At 40.3% G+C, this 23,116-nt stretch overlaps 1 protein-coding gene across 3 annotated transcripts in view; it reads right to left on the reverse strand.

Moving 5' to 3' along the window:
• Positions 1-1,842: 1,842 nt before the first annotated feature.
• The window catches only part of PTPRB (protein tyrosine phosphatase receptor type B), a 123,636-nt gene continuing 102,362 nt past the window's right edge, over positions 1,843-23,116 (reverse strand). For 2 of the 3 annotated variants that reach the window (XM_032170731.2, XM_032170733.1), the window contains 6 exons: positions 22,016-22,150; positions 20,837-20,959; positions 20,484-20,647; positions 18,038-18,173; positions 10,443-10,563; positions 1,843-7,458 (listed from right to left, as the gene is read on the reverse strand). In XM_032170731.2, the coding sequence (XP_032026622.1) occupies positions 7,436-7,458; positions 10,443-10,563; positions 18,038-18,173; positions 20,484-20,647; positions 20,837-20,959; positions 22,016-22,150 (702 nt within the window). In that variant the 3' untranslated portion in view covers positions 1,843-7,435. Of the gene's footprint in view, positions 7,459-9,787; positions 10,564-18,037; positions 18,174-20,483; positions 20,648-20,836; positions 20,960-22,015; positions 22,151-23,116 lie in introns of those variants that run through there. The other variant, XM_032170732.2, reaches the window with a different exon arrangement.

Raw genomic sequence — 23,116 nt, forward strand, 5'->3', positions numbered from 1 at the left:
AGGGGTAAAGGGAATTCCTGCTGAAGGCAGGCCAGGGTGATAAAATATCAAGGGTGGTCAGGTACCTAGGTTGGGGGATTTTCACTAATCTGACTTTAAACTAGAGTCTACAAGGACAGAGAGGGAAGCCCAAGGATGGGCCTAGTCAGGCAGAGGACACTGAGGAACCTAACTAAAGTTTTGGTCAAAGGAGAATTTATTGTCACAACAAATCCTAGAAAAACAAGCTTCATTCATATCAACAGTTCTCTATTATAATAGTAAAATTTTCCTTGGAAAATACTGGATTGGGAGCTATTTTAGTGAGCACGGCCTTTGGGGTTTGTTACCTCCTTTGGTGAGGAGGTAAGTGTTGGTTAACTTCTATACAGAACCATTCCTGCATGGTTTTCTCTTACTATTCAGGCTTGGATTCTACCAGTTAATTTTTACTCTTCTATTATGAATGATCCTTTCATCAGCAGCATCAAAAGTCTTGCCAGTTCTCTGAAAATCTAGCTGTAGAAACTCTTCTGGATTCTAGAAGGTTTGATACAATTAGTTTCAATAATGTTTTATAATAATATTGTGTTAGAAAAATCCTGCCTTTTCCTTTTATATGTAATATTATTTCAGATTTAAGATTGTGATGACTTTTGTTCAGGTATGACTCTTAAATGCAGCCTGAGATTTGTTTAATACATGGATGTTTCCAGACATACGAGATACCAAAAAAAGAGGATTAACCATGCAAAACATTAAATGTTCCACTGACAGTTCTGCCTTAGTGTTGGAAATAGCTATTGTGTACATTGGCTTCTGAGCAGCTTTCTTAAACTCCTGGCCTCGAGTGATCCTCATGCTTCAGCCTCCCAAAGCACTGGGATTACAAGTGTGAGCCACTGTGCTAGCGATGAGTAGCATTTTTATTTGTCTGTATTTACATATGAACAGGTCCTCCCCCTGAGTAATAGGAAAACCAGGTTTGATTTCAGCATTGTCTTATTTTGCTGTATTATTTTTATTTTTATATTTTATTTTATTTGCTGTATTGCTTTTAAACTTGTATCTTGGTTTCCTACATTCTTGGTCCCAAGTTGGCCCTTCCAGCTCTAATATTTTATGATTATGGAAGATATATCAGCAAAATTACCAAGTGATTAGTTCGAATTGCAATACTCTCTTTTTCTTTAAGAATAAATTCTGTCAAATAGCTACTTTGGAAAAAAAAAATCTAGCTTCATAGATCAATTTATTTTGTTAACCTATTTCTTTGAATCCAGAAACTGTTTTAAAAGGAAGGATTGCTTCGATTTAATGATTTTATTTGTAAATCTGCTACTGTACTTTTTTTTAAAAAATAAAGGTTTCTGTGAGCAAGTTATAGAAAAATGAAATATTGGAGTTGTGAAGGACAGTGATCTTTCCGCTAAAATATGAAAAAGGCAAAAGGGCAAACTCATAACTCTGGAAATAGGCACGGCGTCTCTTTACCAAATGTCACACTGTCCGCAAATGTGTGAAGTGTCTCTGAAGGGCTCAGTGGCGATCTAGCCAGGGCAGTACCTCTGAGAGTACACCAACACTGTTGGTAACAGATGACATTTTGGTTATTAATGAAGTAAAGAACTGAAAACAGGAATTTAATTGGAGACGGTCAGCTGGAGAGTCTATATACACAATACTGTAGGTAACCAACTCAGTCCTTACAGGACTAAAGGTTAAGACAACTGTATTCTTCATGATAATGTCTTGGAAGATTTTTCTCATTTTAAAGCTGTCACTTTTGGCCTTTCTCCTGAACAGACAGATAACGAAAATTGATAAATGAGGAGCAGGTGAATAGAAGACAGAGCACTCTCCTTCAACAAACTGCAGTTTTATTCCTGTACTAGTGAGAATGTATGCCAGATGCTATATAGATTTTTTTACCACAGTTACAAATATAAAAATATATTAAGCAAATACATAATTTAAGTTGAAAGACTAAGGAAGTTCTTTGTTCAAAGACAGTTAGTTAGAAACACTATATTGTGGGTAGATGCTGTAATATGAAAAAATAGAATCATCTGCCATCTTAACTGGATTTTCAGAGAAATAATAAATGATATTAAAAACATAAAAGTGCTCTATTATAGAACATAAAAAGTTCAGTTGCTGTATTTACTTACATTATTTATGCTTCACACAAATGAAGGAACGGCTGGATTAACCTGCATGGGCAACAGTATTTTTGGACACTGACTACCTAACATGCAAAATATCAGGCCAGGAGCAATTTCAAGAAGTGTGTGTAGAATGTCTATGAGCTGTGCACTAATTTCCACAAGGTAGGAGTCGAGACGAGATTAAAGACTTGGTCCTTGTTCTTGAAGAATTTATAAGCCCAATAGTCCTGCATAGAAAACCAGAAATACTCTTCCAGTAGAGCACTGGTGCACCCTCTTGTCAACGTGGCAGACTAGGACATTCCACAAAGGCTGGTACAGGCTTTCCTACTAACCTGCAGATGGAATGCTGTCCAACTCTGCCACAAACTCTTAAAGCCACAATTTCATGTGTTCCTTTCTTGATGGAGGTGCTTATCTATGCACACAGCTATTAGAACATCTCAGCATAACTGAAAGCTTGTTCTTGGGGTGAGGATATTATTTATTAAAACACCTATAACCAATTCTTTTTGTGACTGTTCTAGAAGGGACACATTGCATTTGTCTGACATTATTCACAGTTTTGAATAACTTATTTTGGTGTCTTATATAAGATCATGTGAATTGGCATAGAGGTTATAAAAATAATCTTTGGTAAACCTGTTAATCTCTTATTTCCATTACGTAAGCTTCTATTTTCAGAGCATTCACCAACAATTTCTTTATTTAATAAGTGTATCTTATATAGACAATCTTTTAAAAAATAAAATGCCTTATTTGTGTTGCATACATTTATTCCGAGGGAGCCTCCCTACAAGTCAAGAGTATTCTCTTAGCCAGAAATACTTCTATTGCTAGAAACATTTTTAGAACAGAACAGATTTTTCCTGTTATCATGGCTGCATCAAATGTTACCCTGCATTTTAACTAAAATGGCCAAACATTTTCAAAGTCATCATGCATTACAAGAATCTAAGGCAGTGTGTCTAAAGTGCCAAACCCAGTACATTTAGTTAAATATCTGGTCAATTCAAAAGGCAAAATAAATTGATTCAATTGTTTAATCAGTTAAACCATCTGGCCAACATAGAGTGAATCCTCAAAAGGGCAACATGTCCTAATAGAAACGTATCACAGGATTGTCCAAGCATACCCAGGCCACACAGAAGAGATGCCATTTTCTCTTCATGATGATGTCTGGTTATATTCTCTTTTGCAAACATTTTCTCTGTGCATCATTTCACTTGCTTTTTGCAGTCATCGTTTACAGATTTTCCTTTGATAGAGAACATTCTTTGAATACCTGATGTAATTCTAAATTTCAGGTTAAAAATAGCAGGGCAGAAAATTAGCACAGCATTTTCTCCTTCAACTCTTCATGAATGAGGTAAGCTTGAGGGCTTGCTCACTGCAACTTGGAGGGGGATCAGTCATTCCTTATTGCCACTCTGTCTTGGCTAATCAGTTATAATATTTTCATTTCCTCAATGAAATGGAACGCGGAAAGCCCTTGAACTGCTGTCATATACAAACAGTTTATTACCTATTGATTTTCACCAGGTCAGGTTTGGTCTGGCTCATGTTTGTAAACTAAAACTCTAGAGTGTCTCAGAGTTTGGGCTCAGATACTACCACTGGTGTTGTGCAGATCTGGTAGCTTTATGATTTCAGGATTCCAACCTCAAAGAATTCTTAGAAAGCTGAGTGAATGAGAATTTAGTATATGGCCAATAATATTATTGCAAAAGGTAAGGAAAATATTTAACATAAGAAACTGGATCCTTAGACACCAAGGCAAGAGAATCAGCATGTGAAGGGTAGCATGTAAGGTCTATTTTTATATTGTTGGATATCTGTTAAATGGTCTAATATTATTTTCACATGTCATTTTGGGCTTTCTTCCGAGAGGTGATTACAAAATTTATCAAAGACCCTCCCAAAGAAAACTGCCCCGAAAATGTCTGTGTGCTGTGTGCCTTTTAGTATTTAAAAGTGAAATTGGCCAGGTGCGGTGGCTCACTCCTGTAATCCCAGCACTTTGGGAGGTTGAGGTGGGTGGATCACCTGAGGTCATGAGTTCAAGACCAGCCTGGCCAACATGGTGAAACACCATCTCTACTAAAAACACAAAAATTAGCCAGACATGGTGGCAGGCACCTGTAATTCCAGCTACTTGGGAGGCTAAGGCAGAATCGCTTGAAGCTGGGAGGCAGAGGTTGCAGTGTGCTGAGATTGTGCCATTGCACTCCAGCCTGGGCGACAGAGCAAGACTCCATTTCAAAAAAAAGTGAAATTATGGTCATCTCTTTGATGATGTGGAACCTGAAAGGACTATGAAATTATACTCATGGGTATAAAAGATAATATGAACAGTAGATAAAAATCACATTCAACTGGGAAAACAAACATATTCAAGTAGGAGGAGTGGGGCAAGTAGTAAAACAGAGGGACTCAGAGGTTTAAGGGATAGAGAATTACTTAGGACAAATATGTGCAAGCCCAGGTAGGAGAGGTGAGTCTTTGAAAATTCTGATTCAAGAGCTGAACAATTGGCTGCTTTCCAGAGAACAACAGAGTGATAATACAAAATTGATTTAATGAGATGAGATGAAAGGAGTTAATTATAACGAACTTGGAAGAATAATTATTAAGATGCTAGATGGGACTCTCCCAAGATTTGATAGCTCAAAAGCACTTTGAAGCCTTGATGATTAAAGTGTACTGCACAGGTGCACAGACAGGATGCCCACCAAGGCAGGAAATGGAGTGTTTACCAAGACATAACACATGATGCAATTAAATGAAAATAAATCCAATAGAGCTGAATGTCAAGGAAAACTTTTTTTCTCCTAAATTTAATAAATAAATCAATTATATATTTAGTCTTCCTGGGAGTAGGAGCGAATAGTGAAATATTTGTTGCTACGAAGGTTTAAAATTGGGTGTAGGGTAGGAATAAACATTTCCTGGGTTGGATTAGACTAAAAAAACCTACAGTTTTTCCCTGTCATGTCCATTTACATAATTCCGATACTACCCTAGATGTTGCCAGAGTACGTGAGTGTTATTTACTATTACAGATGTATAGGTTTTTTTATGGTTTTAACTCCTGGTTCGTGCAATTAATTGCTCTCTCTTCTAGATCCAGAGGTTTGCTATTGAAGTAGCATTAGCACTTTCCAGTGTGTGGCCTGTGGAAGGTGACCACTGCCCTAGACCGGCTCAGTTATCCCATTCCCTTGATGAGGCTCTCAATTTAAGTTCAGTTGAAGGTAGTAACAACAGTTCTAACTTTGAGGATTCTCTTTATGTGAGTAGAAATGTGTAGATTCTGGAACAGTGCCTAGCAGGTTGCAGATACTTACTAAAAGTTTTCTGAGTGAATGAAAAGTCGAAAATGAATGTATCCTTCCAAGCATTAATGTACTTTGTATCAAGCAACATTAGTGTAAAATTCTACTTTTTCTCTTGCTTTTTCTTTTCAATGTAGGAAAGGTGATTTCTAATAGATGCCATGCATTGTAAATCTCTGACCTCTATTTTCTCGCTGGTGGTACATCTACTGCACTTACACATATGTTGTTCCTTTTCATTTCCAGAAGATTCACTTAGTTCCTTGATACAGAATCAGAGCTTAAGACTGTCATTTCACAAGGGCATTGAGCACAATGAAACTGAATCTTTGAAACTTATGATTATGCTTCACATTTTTGTAAACTTCAAATAACCTTGGAAAAATTTCCAGATTGGGTGTAGAGTTATTTAATTATAAAGAACTATTTTAGGTATAGTCAATGATTTTCAATTATTATGTCAATTACATTCATTGTATTACTTATGTACTTTATGGTAGGTTACAAAAATATATACTTTGAAAAGAAATGTACTCTTTATGCAAAGGAAGCTATGCCATCAACAAACTTGACCTCTAATTCTCAAGTTTATTACAGAAAAATTTGCAGTGTGAAAAAGGCAAACGTCTCCAGCTCATCTTCTCAGGTATCTATGAAGATTCCATACAAACACCTTTCAGATTTTTCCCAGGAATGCTCTCGGAACCGGACCTTGATGAAGGAAATACTCACTTTCGGACTCACTGGAATTTGTTGCAGTCAAAGTAAGGCACAAATATTGAAGATAAACTTGGTACAGTATGTAGTGCCTTTTGTTATTAAATGCAACTTTGGGTGACTACTTGACATTTTGACTTCATTGATTTACTAAAAATAGTTTTGAAAATTTTACTGAAGACCACTGTTTTTGTTTTTGCTATTGTTTTTAAATTTACTATATATGACGTTTGTAGTCATTTCTATGAAAATGTTGGCATTAAGCCTTTTAATCAGGGGCACAATCTGCCACTATAATATTCTTTTAATGGGAAATCAAGTAGGAATGGATAATTGTGACTTTTCTAGGAATGGAGACCACTGAAAATGAGACAGAAACTAGTGTGTATAAATACAGTATGGGTGTGGATGTTCACACTCCACACCATGAATGCAACGAAAGGATCTCTAATCACTATAGAGAGTGCTTTGCATGTTATGTTTCCAGTCTGGGTACAGCTGGCATCTTATTAACAAAAGGAATTCATCACTTCTGTTTGGAATCATTCTCTATCAGAACCCTTAACCCTGCACCCTAGCATCCTGGGCTTGCACTGCAAGTTACATGATCCCTGAGCTGACCACTTTGGCTTGAATCCGTGGAAGGAGAAAGGAGAGAGAGCAACTAGTTCAGACACAACCATCTAGTTCAGCTTTGGTACTGCTTAATTCTTTTTTCTCCCTCCCTCTAATCCTTTTTTTTGACTGTCACATTCGTCCTAATAGCAAGTTAGGACATGCCTGTTGGCTCTGGAGATTCATGGGACAGCAATGCAGCAAATCTAGCCATAATATTTGCTCTCTCTAGGCCTGCCCTTTATCCTGTCCAGTGAATATCAAAACAGGTAGAAAACATGGCCTGAAGGATTGTCTCTGCCACCACCTCCATATGCATTTTACCAGTAGTCCTGTCATACAGGTTGAATTAGTTTATGTAGAACAAGTCATGAATACTTTAGTGTGGAAAAATAGTATTATATAAAGCTTAATATTAAACATTATGAAAAATACATATTTACAGAAGAAACTACAAAATACAACTATGTACAATAATATCTGTTACCTTTAAATTATATAAAATTTTAAACATTCTCCAGATTAATAAATTATACATAGTATCAACAGAAATAGCTGGCACCTCTGTAGGGCAAATCACACAGTGAATAATTTTTATCCAGGAGCTCTTCAGGTACATTCTCAATGCCTTGAGTAGACTGGATCTGAAAGGAAGAACACTGTAATTAGAGACTGCCACAGGGTGTGTCATAATTGTTTGCTCTGCTTATGAAAATTACCAATGTGAAAGACCAGCAGAAACACATAGCTCAACCTAGTTTAAGATGAGACCATTCCTATTGGGACCAGGTAATTCCATTTACAAACACAGATTATTAGACTTGGAAGGGACTAGTGATTCTAGCCCATCGCCTCTGTTTTTATGGATGAAGCCATAGGCCCAGAGAGGCAGAGTAATTTACTCGGGGTTACACAGCTTGTTACAGCTAGTTAGTTCGAGAGTTCGGACTTGAATCTTAGCCTTCAGGTACCTGGTGGTTATCCTTTTCTATACCATGGTTAGCTTCTTTCAGGAGTGCTCAAGATTACTCTAAAAAAAGATTCTTAAGTCAAAACAAGACAAAGGAACCTCCAAGATCCCTCAGAAGTTGCTCATACTGAAGCCTCTTAAGGAATCTCCCATGCAAAAACCTTAATTTACTGTACAGATAAACTAGGGTGTAATTTGTAATTATTTATAATACAAAAGAATTACCTGATTTACAAAGGACTCCTCTAAATAGTAGCTCTTTATTTGTGCTTTACAGATTGCTAACTCACTAACATACTGGCTAGGCTGGGTGGTAGAGAGAACTAAGTAAAAGATTAGGAGATACTACCTGTTGAAGATCATTTAGAATGGAGATAAGAGGGTATGAAATAATGTTTGTCAAAGAAAGATTATCTGATTTATAGAGAGATACCAGTCCACATGGCAAGGAATTGTGGCAGCATCTGCCCACAGCCATGTGAACAAGCCATTATGAAGTGAGTCCTCCAGCCCTAGTCAAACCTTCAGATAATGGCAGCCCCAGTCTAAGTCTTGACTGCAACCTCCTGAAAGACTCTGGGCCAGAACCACCAGTGAGATAATAAATGCTGATTTAAACTGCTAAATGTTGGGGTAATTTGTTAGGCAGTAATAGATAACTAATACAGTCCTCCTTTACATTTGCAATTTGCCTATGTGATATCTTAGGTCTTCATGATGGCCCAGAGTAAGACGAGGCATGAGGACCCTTCTCGTCATTTAATTATTGCTTGACCAGAACTGTGCCTTGAAAGGTTTGTGTTTTTTTTCTATTGAATTTCCCATTTGAAAAGTATTATATGCTTATTCTAGAATATTTATAAGATACAAAAAATAGAAGGAAAAATAATATATTTTTCTAATGTTCAGGGAAATTTATATTTTCTCCAGCCTTTTTCCTTATGTGTTGTTTTTGTTTTACATCCTGCTTTTCTTTCTTTATGATAAATACCCATGATATTATAACATCCTCAAAAATAGCATTCTTTTGTTTGTTTGTTTTTTCTTTTTTTGAGATGGAGTCTTGCTTTGTGGCCCAGGCTGGAGTGCAGTGCCATGATGTTGGCTCACTGCAACCTTCGCCTCTCGGGTTCAAGCAATTCTCCTGCCTCAGCCTCCCAAGTAGCTGGAACTACAGGCACACATCACCATGCCCGGCTAATTTTTGTATTTTTAGTAGAGATGGGTTTCGCCATGTTGGCCAGGTTGGTCTTGAGCTCCTGACCTCAGCTGATCACCCACCTTGGCCTCCCAAAGTGCTGGGATTACAGGCGTGAGCCACTATGCCCAACCTGTTTGTTTTTTGAGATACAGTCTTGCTCTATCACCCAGGTGGAGTGCAGTGACACAATTACAGCTCACTGCAGCTTTCAACTCCTGGGCTCAAGTGATTCTCCTGCCTCAGCCTCCCAAGTAGCTGGGACTACAGGTGCACACCATGCCTGGTTAATTTTTAAATTTATTGTAGAGAAAGGGTCTCACTTTGCTGCCCAGGCTTGTCAAACTTTTAGCTATGAAAAGCTTCATGCATAATTTTTTTTTTTTTTTTTTTTTGTATATAGTGTGGTAGGAGAAATACAAGGTCACAGGATAAGAACATATGAAGGACCCTGATACCTTGATTGCCAAATTCTTTTCCAAAGGGATTTTACAATTTGAACTAGTTGTGATTTCAAAGCATCCACCCCAGTAGTGAAGCTTTTATTGCTTGGAAAAGAAAGGTTAAGCAGTCCTTCATAGCAGGCATCCTCAGCTAGGCTGGAAGAGATACCTTGGGAAACTGCTGCTCAGCTGCAGGAACCCCCTCCCCACCCTCCCTCGCTTCCCCGTTGCCACTCTTTATGGGTAGGAGAAGAAATAGGTGGTGTACATTGGAAGAGCTTTAGGTTATTAATGGTTTCCAGAATCTTTTTCTTTTTTCTCTTTTCTTCTCCCCTCCCCTCTCCTCTTTTCTTTTCTTTTTTTTTTTTTTTGAGACAGAGTCTCACTCTTGTTGCCCAGTCTGGAGTGCAGTGGTGGGATCTCGGCCCACTGCAACTTCTACCTCCCAAGTTCAAGCAGTTCTGCCTCAGCCTCCCGAGTAGCTGGGATTACAGGTGTGAGCCACCATGCCTGGCTCTTTTGTATTTTTAGTAGAGATGGGGTTTCATCATGTTGGCCAGGCTGTTCTCGAGGTGATCTGCCCACCTTGGCCTCCCAAAGTGCTGGTATTACAGGCATGAGCCACTGCACTCAGCTAGAATCTTTTTCTTTTCTTTCTTTTTTCTTTGAGACAGGATCTTGCTTTGTCACCCAGGCTGGAGTGCAGTGGTACGATCTCAGCTCACTGTAGCCTTGACCTCCTGAGCTCAAGCGATCCTCCCCCTCAGCCTCCCAAGTAACTGGGGCTACGGGCATGCACCATGATGTCTGGCTATTTTTTTTTTTTTTTTTTTTAGTTTTTTGTAGAGATGGGATCTCCCTATGTTGCCCAGGCTGGTTTCAAACTCTTAGGCTCAAGTGATCCTCCTGCCTCAGCCTCCCAAAGTGCTGGGAGTACAGGTGTAAGCCTCTATGCCTGGCCAGATTGACCATATCTTGATGAACGAACTTGGGGAAGTGAGTGAAGTAAGTGCCTACCTCTGTGATACTCTGGATTCACATTTTCATAGATTGGAAACAAGGGGTTTTCTTGTTCACTCCGTAGCTTTCTTGCTCTGAGGACATCTCTTACACACTGATGTAGGTAGACATATTGACACTGTGGAAAAGCAGAAACGTGTCAGCGGAGGGCCTGTTCTCATGCATAAGAAAGATGAGAGACTCACAAACTGTTGGCAATGATGGGATTATAGAGTTAGCAAATTTCTTGATCATCACTTCACTAATGGTCTCTGGTTAATAAAAGAGTGACTGTCTTTTATTAACCACTGAAAAGAGAACAATGGTAATGGGCAGAGAGGTGGCATTTTTCATTCTATATATATATATATATATATTTATATATATATAAAAATATATATATATAAAAAATATTCTGTGAGAGCCTACAACTGTGTCTAGTACATAGTAGGTCCTTCACAAATTCAGTAGATGAACGAATGCCAGACACTCCTATGTAGCTTACATAAATTACCTCATTTAATGATTTCAACAACCTTGTGAAGTAAATACAATTATGAGTATAAACTGAGACTCAAGTAACTTCTCCAAGGTCACACAGCTAAGAAATGGGGTCCTAGGGTTTGATCTTGGAGATGTGACCTCAAAGTTCATGTCTTTTTCACTACACCAGTTTTCTTAGATGAATCCCAATTTCATTGCATTACTGAATGAGAAAATCATTTCACTGCATACTCTGCTGGTTTGTTCCCTTTATTCTAGGAAGATAGTGAAAAAAAGGAGGTGTGTACAATAAGCCCCGCTGGATGCTGGACTGTTAGTTCTTTGAGTGCAAGGTCAGTGTCTCATCCACCTCTGTTCTCAGCATCTGGGTCTGCCACGTGGAAGAATCTCAAAGATGTTGGCTAACTGCAGAGAACTACAAGGGTTACATAGCGAGGACAGACCCATCTGTTGGCTATTTGAGAATTTACTACTTTTGAAATAATAGATACAGAAGAGTCAGTGCTTTGGTGACCATAAAGATCTCCACTGCCACTGTGTCTCAGCCACAGGCAGTCCATCTTGTGCATTGGGCCCCCTTCCTTATACTCCCTGAGTTCTCTTATAAAGAAATTGATTTCTGTGGAACCTTCCCTTGCTGATAACTTCCCTTGCTGAGCAACTGCTCAGAGGGAGTTGTGAGCAGTGAAGGAGACTGGGCTCTCAGCAGCCTCCAGCCAGGCCAGGCTGAGCCATCAGGCTTCTGGGGATCCCAGTTTCCCTACTTACTAAACAAGGAGGCAAAGGTCTCTTTTATAGCTAACGTCCTTTGTCTACTAAAGGATATAGATTGATGTCAGACAGATATTGAAAAATATTTCCAGACCTTGTGTTTAAGGCAATCAGTGTAGTCAGTCTTAAAGTATTTTAGAGGTTTGAGATACAAAGTAGAACAATTAGCTCTTTCCTAACAGTCTTTCCAAGTAAACAGGTACTTATTTTTATGGGTTGGCACTAGATACTGTCCCTGATTGGAAGCTAGCCTGGCCAGCTCTCCATGGGACTATATAAGGTAGGTCTGGTATAATCAGTAGATAAGAACATTTAATTTAATTATTTTTTAAGAGACAGGGTCTTGTTCTGTCGCCTAAGCTGGAGTACAGTGACACAGTCATAGCTCACTGCAGCTTTGAACTCCTGGTCTTAAGTGATTCTCATACCTCAGTCTCCTGAGTAGCTGGGATTATAGGTATGGACTATTAGGCCTGGATAAATTAAAAAAAATTTTTTTTAGAGACAGGGTCTTGCTTTGTTGACCAGGCTGGTCTGAAACTCCTGGCCTCAAGCCATCCTCCTGCCTTGGCCTCCCACGGTGCTAGGATTACAGGTGTGTGCCACTGTACCCAGCCTAGAAAAGGACATTTTAAACAAATCAATAAGAAGTGAGGCCTGCAATAATATTGATAACTAACTAACTATTCTGTGCTTTTCTGCTCACAGACCTTTGTCATTTATTATGAATGTTATATGCAATCTCAATCATCTGAGAATGGTTGTTAGTATAAAGCAGTCTCTTTTTGCTACCTTAAAAAGGATCCACCAAATTATAGGCTGACACCTCCCTGTTTCCTCCCACCCAAAGCATAATTCATCTTTTCAATTCTACTGGGATATTACATTACTTTGGGACCTCAGAGGTAAGCTGTGAATGAACTCTAGTACATCTATGCTATGGCCTATTAATAAGTTATTTAACAATGATTCACCATGGGCTTTGAAACAAGTTAATATCCATTAATTTGCCTTGCCTTAAATATAAATTCTTCTTTTCCCAATAGAACATCCCTTTGAAAATGATTACTACTAAAACGGTGAGATTGTTAATGTGCTTCTCACTTTATTCTTAATGAAAAGTAGACAAAATATATGAATCTCAGATCACAAACGATAATTTTTTCTTAACTGGTGAAGGCTTGGCTTAGTGTTGACACATTCAGTTCCATTCAATTTCATCAATATTTGGAGTATTAGATATTACTTATAGTATTACAGTCTTTTTGTGATCCCTGAGTGCATGGCTTAGTATTTAGTGAACAAATACCTATAAGATGATAAACGCAAGATAAAATTGTGTATAAGGTTTCATACAGGAGAGAAAGCCATTAGGTTCACCTTGAGGGGAGGAAACTATCAAGCTAAAGAGAAAAGGTGATATTTATAAGAATTCAAGCAAAGAAGTAAGGCAGCATACATAAAATTTCACATATATTCTGAAAACCATGAGAAGTCTAGTGCAGCTAAAATGCTGGTGGCGTGGGTCATGGGAAACCCCTCGAACAATGCCCCAAATGGAACCTGAGGTCCTTAGTCCTACAACATCTCAGTGTTTCCTTCCCAGGAGAAGCAAATGAGGTTGAGACTGTGACTATCATCTATTGTTCTTTAACAGGTTACTGCTCCCTGAATGTGTTTCTCAGGGTCAGGCTGCAAATTTCCCTCAAAGCAGCATAAAAGAAGAAGGGACACTCACAAATCCCCTGACCAATGCCTCTTTGTTTAGAAATGCTTGCTGTTTGAAAACTTCTGAAGACCTGCATCCCTTTGTATCTCAAAGATAGAGGTAAGTTGAAGTTCACTGTCACCATGGACCCAGAAAAATAATACAAGGGGTCCAAATGTCCTCTGTCTTTTGCTGAAATAGTCACCCACAGGGGCTCAGCCACAGATCACACCCCTCTGCACCCACTCCCATTACTAAATGCCAGCTCTAGCACCAGGGATTCTGAACCTGTAGAAAGAACTCAACTTCAGCAGAGGCTTAAAGCAAGGCAGATGATACTAGGTTGATGCAAAAGTAATCACGGTTTTTGCCATTAAAAGTAATGCAATTAAATGCCATTAAATGCAATTTATGCATTTAAATGCCATTAAAATGCAATTAATGCCATTAAAAGTAATGGCAAAAACCGCGATTACTTTTGCACCAACCTAATACCTGGATAGCATTTGGAATTTTGTTTGAGAAAAAAGGGAGAGAGAAAATTTTATCTTACTGCAATGTTTATTATGATGGAAAGACTGAAAGTGGATTCTGGCCCAGGTGGGTAAACCTTCCTTAATTTGGCAGACACTAAACACTGGTGGTGGCTAGTACAATGACATGAAGCTGGAGGAGTAAGTTGGGGCCAGGTTATAAAGAGACTTGTACCCAGGATGAGGTTTGAACTTCATTTTACAAGCAGTGCTGAGCTTTTCACGATTTTTTTGCAGGGAGCTGGCAGACTCAGCAAGGGAACTTTGATGGTGGCAGTGGTGGCGAAGGATCATTAGGGCAGAGCTGAAGGCAGGAGACCCACTAGGAGGCTACTCATTAGCAGGGCTAATGAGAGTTGATAAAGGGCTGTGCAAGGGCAGTGGCAGTGGGATGAGGGGCTAGCTCCAAGGGAAGGAAAGGACTTTGTGACTGCTTGGATGTGAGAACTGGAGGAAAAGAAATCCACTCCATTGAGCTCAGGAGTTTGTGCCTAGCCTGGTCAACATAGTGAGATCTTGTCTCACCACGTAAATAAACAAACAAAAAATAGAAATAATAAATGCACATATCCATGCATGTAAGCATGCCAGGTGTGGTGGTGCACACCTGTAGAAGATTGCTTGAGCACAGAGTTTGAGCCCAGTCTGGGCAACATAATGAGACTGCATCCTTTAAAAAATATAAGAAGTCAGCTCCCTGGCTTGGGCAAACACATGGATGGCAATACTATTAAATGAAACTGGAAGGTGCAAAAGCAGGAGGAAGGTTTTTGTTGTTGTTTTGTTTTTTGAAAGAGAATGAGTTTGGCTTTGATCTTTTTGAAGTTAGGCTGTAAGGCTTTTGGGGGGATCCATCTGGTAGGCAGGCATATACATGTATGCGGAAGCAGGAGATTAGATTTGGGTAACATGAGCATGTACGGGAATAGAGAATATCACAAAGAATGAAGACTGAGAGAAAGGGTGGTGCCTTGAGGACAAAACCTTGGGGAACTCAAACATTAAGAAGGCAAGCTGAGGAACTAAGCCACAGTATCCTCAGTGAGGCAGGAGGAAAAGGAGAACAGAATAGGGAAAAGACGGAGTTATTTCTAAAGAGAAGGAGGAAGAGGAACATTGTGTTACCTCTGCTCTGAAAGTCAGCCAGTGATATTGACAGTAGAGTCCCTCCTAGTTGCCAAAATGCATCATGAGTGAGTTTGGGGCAGGTGTATGGAGGTGATACATGGCCCAAGAATCCTTTGACAATTACTAGAGCACACAAATACATACAGTTTGAGACTATTTACAATATGAGAACCTCCTCTTCCCCAAGTTACAAATTAGTTAGGGTTTGAGTTTGTGAAAGTGACAAACTAACAAAATATTAATGCTGACTTTTTAGCAACATAATTGTAGGATATTAGTTCATTCATTTAAAAGATTAAAAAATATTGAAGATATAGAAGAGGAAAACAGGTTCCCACCCTCTAGGAATGCATAGTCTTGTGGAGAAAGCTGAAGAATAATAATGATGATACAGGGTAATAGAATTCTGCAACCTTTGATGAAATAACAGCTAGGCAGAGGCCATCAGTGGCTGCTAAAACCATTAAGTGAAAGGTTGATGGGGATAATGAAGAGTTCAGGCTGACACTGCCTGAACTGTCAGTTTCCTCAGCGCTGAAAGAGAGACAGACATGGTAATCTGCCTTCTGATGTCATGCACCAGAAAGCCCTCAGCACCACCCACGAAGCATTGAGTTTAATCAGGCCTCTAGATCTAACCACCAGCTGGCAAAATCCATGGGGAGTAGAGGAATACATCACCACCATGAAAAAGCAATCAGCCACATCTAGAATGTGGGAAAATCTACCGAACAAATGAGCTGGCTGCTTTAACAAATAAATATCATGGAAAACAAATGGGAGGGAGGATTATAGATTAAAAGATTTCAGAGACACTGCAACCAACTGAAATATGTAAACTCTGGATTCTAATGAAAACCAAATATAGTTTTTTTATAAAATAATTTTTTGAGATAATTCGGGATATTTAAATACTGACTGGATATTAGGTGATATTTAGGAATTATGGTTAAGACAGATGTGATAATGACATTGTGGTCATAATTTTAAAGAGTCTTTATCAAATATATACATATATATGTATACATGTTCACATGTACACACCCATACATATGTATATATGCAACATGTAATATCACATATGTGCACATATACACATGTACACATATATATGCAATATGACGTGTATTACATACACATGTGTACACATACATATGTGTATATATGTATATGTGTATTTAAGGATGAGATAATATAAGTGGGATTTGCTTTAAAATATTTCAGTGTCTGGCCGGGTGCAGTGGCTCACGCTTGTAATCCCAGCACTTTGGGAGGCCGAGGCGGGCGGATCACGAGGTCAGGAGATCGAGACCACGGTGAAACCCCGTCTCTCCTAAAAATACAAAAAAATTAGCCGGGCGTGGTGGCGGGCACCTGTAGTCCCAGCTACTCGGAGAGGCTGAGGCAGGAGAATGGCGTGAACCCGGGAGGCGGAGCTTACAGTGAGCCGAGATTGCACCACTGCACTCCAGCCTGGGCGACAGAGCGAGACTCCATCTCAAAAAATATATATATATATATTTCAGTGGGGTAATGTCATGGGGTAGGGGAACATTAAATGTGGGATACAGATGGGAAAAGAACACAGAATACTGATAATTGTAGAAGCTGGGGTTTGGGTACATGGAAACTCACTATACTATTTTTCCTAGTTTTGTGTATCTTCTTTTTAAAAATTTTTTGTGGAGATGGGCTCTTGCTATGTGGCCTAGGCCGGTGTCAAACTCCTGGCCTCAAGTGATCGGCCCCCGCCCCTCCCGGGCCTCCCAAAGCACCGGGATTACAGGCATGAGCCACTGCCACTGTACCCAGCCATGTTTTGTATATTTTTTTAAAACAATTTCATAATAAAACATTCAAAATATGGTGGAATCATGGTTATAATGAAAGTCCTCCCAGCCCAGGACAATAGTGGTGGCAGAGGTTCCTGCCTGCAGGAGGCAACGATGCCATTATTTTGCCAAATGTGAGTTCTGCAGGATATTTTTACTTTTTATTTTCATTTCTCTGGTTCCATTGTTACTGGCGTGAATGCAGGATATTAATATGTGCTGCACAAGAAAAGAATTCAGGGGTCAAGGTGGTTTTGGGATTAGTGGGTTCAATAAAGCTCAAAGGGGGCCTTGGCTGCAGGAAGCTCTCTTTTTATGGAGCATTGCTGTCTGTGCATTGTCCTTGGGTACTATGGCTCTAAGACGGGACACAGAAGCATGTAGAACTTTTTACTTTGCCAACCATGGATTTTTTTTTTTAATACAGAGGATTTTGCATAGTTACTTGGAGAAAAACTTGTGAAACACGAAGGGAAGAGAACTTGAGCCTTAGAAGGCATTGATGCAGAGGAGTGAATGCTTGGTCTCTATTGAGGAAGAGATCTGACCCTGAGGCTAGTACGCTTATAGCACACTCAAGGGCCCAGGTTTCTCTAGAATAGTGCCCAAGCCACCTCAGCCACTTCATGGCTGTGGGCTTTGTGCAAAGCCCGTAAGCTTTTGGACCTTCATTTTCTAGTCTGGAAGTGGAATATAATATGTCTCGCTTGGTTATTGTGAAAATTTAATGAGATAACATGTTCAAAAATGCCCTGCAAATGTCAAAGTGCTGCACAAATGGAAGCACATGGTCTTTACCATCTACATACACTCCCTTGGGGTCTCCCGAAATGGGGTTGTAGGTGGAGGGAGTGGGGCTGGGGGAGAGAAGAGATTGGGATCTTTTTCTTTCCTAATTGAAGTTCTTATGCTCATCTGCCAGCCTATCTTAAAATGATCCCCAAGATGGTCACCTTCAAGACCAGTGAGATTTGTTTTAAAATAACAAGTCTTAGAAAATATCTATATTCGGTTCTTTTTTTCTCTTCCTAATGTGTCATAGTTATTTCCCCTTGTCAGATTAAAGTCCCGGATATTTTTTTGTGGGAATATAGTGGGGAGGAGGGTGGCCTGTAACTTTCAGTCTATAACTCTTACCTCAGTCTGGACCATGTGAACCCTGTGAAGTCTTAGGTCATGCACTGCTCCATAAATGTCCACAGAGTCTTTGGAGTCTAACTGCTGGAGGATTCGGTCCAATGCAATAAAGGTTCCAGTCCTACCCACACCAGCACTAGAAGAGATGGCAAAGGAAGATCGAGCCTTTTTATTAAATTTGCCTTTCAAGATTGCATCTAGTCTGGCACAATCTTTTTTTTCCCTTCCCAGTTATGGGAGAAGGTAGGAATATTTCTTTCTCTCATTGTGCTCTTTTTCTCTTAAATAAGTTTAACCTAGAGTCCCCCAACCCCACCTCCCCACAGCCTTCTATCTATCTCTTTCCACTCCTTTCCTGTCCCTCCTCCACTCTACCAGGGATAAAAGTACTGCTCTGCACTTACTGTGTATCATTTCCACTCATGTTTTTAATACTTTTCCTACATACAGGTAAATCTATAAACAACATTTATGTTTCAAAAATCTACTGAAATGGTAACATATGTGCTTTAGGTATCTTTTTGTCAACTTTCCTACTCAATATTATGTTTTCAGATTTATGTATATTGCTACATATAGATCTTCTCCTTCCTTTCTTCTCTCCCTCCCTCCCTCTTTCCTTCCTTCACAGGGTCTTGCTCTGTTGCCCAGGCTGGAGTGCAGTGGTACAAGCATAGCTCACTGCAGCCTCAACCTCCCAGGTCCAAGCAGTCCTCTCACCTCAGCCTCCTGAGTAGCTGGGACCACAGGCACGTGTAACTACTCCCAGCTAATTAAAAAAAAAAAGATTTGTAGAGATAAGGTCTCCCTAATAGTTGCCCAGCTTGGTCTTGAACTCCTGGCCTCAAGTGATCCTCCCACTTTGGCCTCCAAAGTGCTGGGATTACAGGCAGGATATACCACACCCAGCTGATCTAATTTCTTTTATCACTGCTAATCCAGTGATAGTGAGATCATTTTTAATTTTTCTCTATTAAAACATGTTGCAATGAACATGAATATATGTGGAGATTTCTCAGCGGTCGACACCTAGAAGCAGAACTCTTGGGTTGGTCATGGGCATGAACACCTTCAGCTGCACTAGGGATTGCCAAATTCCTCCCCAAAATGGTTGTGTCATCTGGGGATTTTTGATACACACATTTATAAGATAACAGTTCTCCAGTGGTCCTGGACAAAAATGCCTGCCATTTTTCAAAAAGCAGAAAGCTCTGAGGTGAGTGCCTCACCTTCCTATTAAAAGTGTCAAGGTTCCAAGGACATAGGAAAGCAGGGCTCCTAGGGTGCTGGGCTGACAGGGAGGCGATGAGTACACTTGGCATTTCTCTTACTGTTGCAGTTCCCTGCTCCATGTTTATTAGTGCCATTCAGTTAGGGCTATCAAAGTGTTGCTGCAAACACTAATTAGCTAAATACCAGCCTCCCCGGAGAGAGAGAGATTTCACTTGTTAGGTTGATTTTCTGGACAGACTGAAGCAAAGAGAAATCAAGAGAACAGAACAGAAATTTAAGAGAAAAAATTAGGTGCTACAGATGGTAATTGCTGTGCTGTGGTTTGAATGTTTGTGTCCCCTCCAAAAATTCATATTGAAACTTAATCTTCAATGCAACAGTATTAAGAGGTGGAGGAAGTGATTAGGTCATGAGGGCTCTGCCTTCATGAACGGGACTGGTGCCTTGTGAAATGGTTGGAGGGAACTACCTAGGTTCTTTTGCCCTTCCATCCCTCCCTCCATGTGAGGACACAGCCTTTGTCTGCTCTGGAGGACACAGTAACAAGGCACCATCTTGGAAGCAGAGACTAAGCTCTCAACAGACACTGAACCTGCCAGTGCCTTGATTTTGGACTTCCCAGCCTCTAGACTATGACAGATAGATAAATTTCTATTTATTATCCAGTCTGTGGTATTTTGTTTTAGCAGCACAAATAGACAAAGACATGCTACTAGACCTGGAGGGAAGATTAGAAAATAAATCTTGAAGGATAGATAGGACTTAGGTGGAGAAGAGAGATAAAGCCATTCCAAAATGGAAGAATGGCCAGAGGCAAGAATAAGCTTGTGTGCTCACTTTCCTGGCTAGAATGTGAAGGTAGTTATTGGGAACTTAGATTGAAGGTGATATGCCTGATGATGGAAAGCATGGAATTCCTATCAGGACTTTGCATTTCAGAAAGTAGGAAAAAAGCAAGAGGGAGAGAGAAGGCTGGAGAGTGAGGGTGAGAGAGAGGTTACAGGGGAAGAAAGTGGAAAAGGAGAAGTCAGGGAAGAGAAATGACGTTGGCAGAAGGGGAGGAACGTTATAAAACCCTCTGGGGGCGAGGCAGGCTGGTTGGTCCAGACAAATCCTCCACCCACCAAATTCCCCATGCTTATGTATTTTTCCAGACTCCCAGGCACAACTCCCTTATGGCTGCCATTTTATTGGCTGCTAGGTTTCCTAGTACCTGCAGTGCACCACAGTGGGCCCAGCACCGGGGCTTCTGTTGATGTAGTCCCTGACAGTTCTCACAAACTGGATCAGAGACTGGGTGGTTTCCGGGACTCCATGGTCTGGCCACACCGTATAGTGAAAGTGGCGGATGAGTCTGTGTGCATCAAGCTGTTCCTCCTGTAAGAGCAGAGAGCAGGATAAAACAGGAACTGTCCAATGCAAACCTTCAAACTTGGCAACTGAGCCATGGAGCAGTTCCTATGGGCTGAAACTACAAGAGAAGAACCAGCAAAAGTGGGGTTCTTCACAGATCTCGTTCATCTCCCCAAGCTCGGTTGTTAAATGAAGTCAAGCAAGCTAACATACACTGCATATCTTAAACTCCCGGATGGTCCACTCAGGCAGGACGGACTCTGAGAGCATCTGCAGGATGAGGTCCCCATAGTAGAGGGAATCCTGGTCCGCTGGCCAGTAATGGTCACACTTTACCTAGAACAGGACAGACAGAAAAAATGTGAGTCAGGAAAAGTGACTCCTTTGTGAACCTGAGGTTTCCCTCCTCTAAATGTCTTCCTGAGTTAGTTAGGAATCTGGGATCGGCTGCTAAAGCAATTTGACCATCTACTTTATATTTATTAACCTTCTCATGGCCAGTGCTGAAGCTGAGGTGCTGCTCCAAGTGAAGAGGAGAGCCTGTACAAGGAGCACCCCTGACTCCAACCTTTGGGTTCACTCATTTTTTAGGCCCAGTGATATACGGCTTGAGTTTTTTTTGTTTTCTTTTTTCCCTCAGCATTTCAGTTCCACTAGCAGGTAAACTGTGGTTCACAATTCATTGTTCTTTCTAAAGAAAATCTAGTTGGGTAGAGGAAGGCACTGTCTTCCTGGCCCTTCTTTGTTCATATTTTTATGTCACTGTCCTAACGTGGGCCATGTGCCAAGAGATCTTTGAGAAGTTAGAACGTTTAGCTAAGCTCACCTTTACATGTATACAGACAAGGGGAAGAGGATTGTAAGCATATATTTACTTAGCGCAGATACTGGGCACTTTATACGTAATCTCTCTTTTAATCCTCAATATTTTAATCCTCAAAATAACCATATAAAGTAGATGATAAGCGCACTACAAGGGCGTTTGGTTGATTTGTCTGGATTATTATTTTACTTTGTGTCTGCCAACACAGTCTACAACCCACTTCTCCTTTCCTGGGATGAGGGGCAGGTCCAGTGACTCTGGCAGGGTCTCTCCCCCAGCCATACACTGAAGAATGGAGTAGCCAAGTGGCCAGGTAATTTTTGGTGTCATGGGCACTGCCAATAAACCCAGTCCTCAAATGGAAACAGCTTTGACTGGAACTTCAGACCCAGAATCAGGCATCACTTGGGTTTACTATTAGAGTCTTTTGAACAGAGTGGCATAAGTCACTAACAATGTTCTCACATGATCCCTACTTGGTTTTGCGGGGTTTCACTTTGATGATGGGGTAGAATTCTATCCAGGTGGCAGAAAGCAAAGCTTGGATGTCAGGAAGGCTGTTTACTCACTCGGCCCTTCTCAACACACTGGGTCACCATGACGATGTTGTGAACGTTTTGTTCCCACACCATTTTCCAGAAGTCATCCTTGGTGCCAGGAAGCGGTCCCTGAGTGACAATGTATTCTCTTCTGAAGTTGTTGCCCTGCAATGAATTTACAATATGGAGAGTCAGAAACAATGGGCCTCTTCAGAACTATAAACAAAGAGTTCTTCAGATTAGATGATAGGGAGGTCTCTGCCAAGTCTCTGACTTCAGAAAAAGATACTAACACAAGTGTCAAGGCTTGGGAGCAGGAAGGACAAAGGTCAGAACATTAAACTAGTGTTAAGAGCCACATTCCCTTTTACTTGCCTGGGTCTATTCTGAAAGCAAATGGGGGACTCAGGCAATGATCTAGAAAACAAATTTACAAGAAAAAAACAAACAACCCCATCAAAAAGTGGGCAGAGGACATGAACAGACACTTCTCAAAAGAAGACATTTATGCAGCCAAAAAACACATGAAGAAATGCTCATCATCACTGGCCATCAGAGAAATGCAAATCAAAACCACAGTGAGATACCATCTCACACCAGTTAGAATGGCCATCATTAAAAAATCAGGAAACAATAGGTGCTGGAGAGGATGTGGAGAAATAGGAACACTTTTACACTGTTGGTGGGACTGTAAACTAGTTCAACCATTGTGGAAGTCAGTGTGGCGATTCCTCAGGGATCTCGAACTAGAAATACCATTTGACCCAGCCATCCCATTACTGGGTATATACCCAAAGGACTATAAATCATGCTGCTATAAAGACACATGCACACGTATGTTTATTGCAGCACTATTCACAATAGCAAAGAGTTGGAACCAACCCAAATGTCCAACAACGATAGACTGGATTAAGAAAATGTGGCACATATACACCATGGAATACTATGCAGCCATAAAAAATGATGAGTTCATGTCCTTTGTAGGGACATGGATGAAACTGGAAAACATCATTCTCAGTAAACTATCGCAAGGACAAAAAACCAAACACCGCATGTTCTCACTCATAGGTGGGAATTGAACAATGAGAACTCATGGACACAGGAAGGGGAACATCACACTCCGGGGACTGT

This window comes from Hylobates moloch, unplaced genomic scaffold, assembly GCF_009828535.3.
Source record: "Hylobates moloch isolate HMO894 unplaced genomic scaffold, HMol_V3 SCAFFOLD_12, whole genome shotgun sequence".
In the NCBI taxonomy this organism is placed as follows: Eukaryota; Metazoa; Chordata; class Mammalia; order Primates; family Hylobatidae; genus Hylobates; species Hylobates moloch.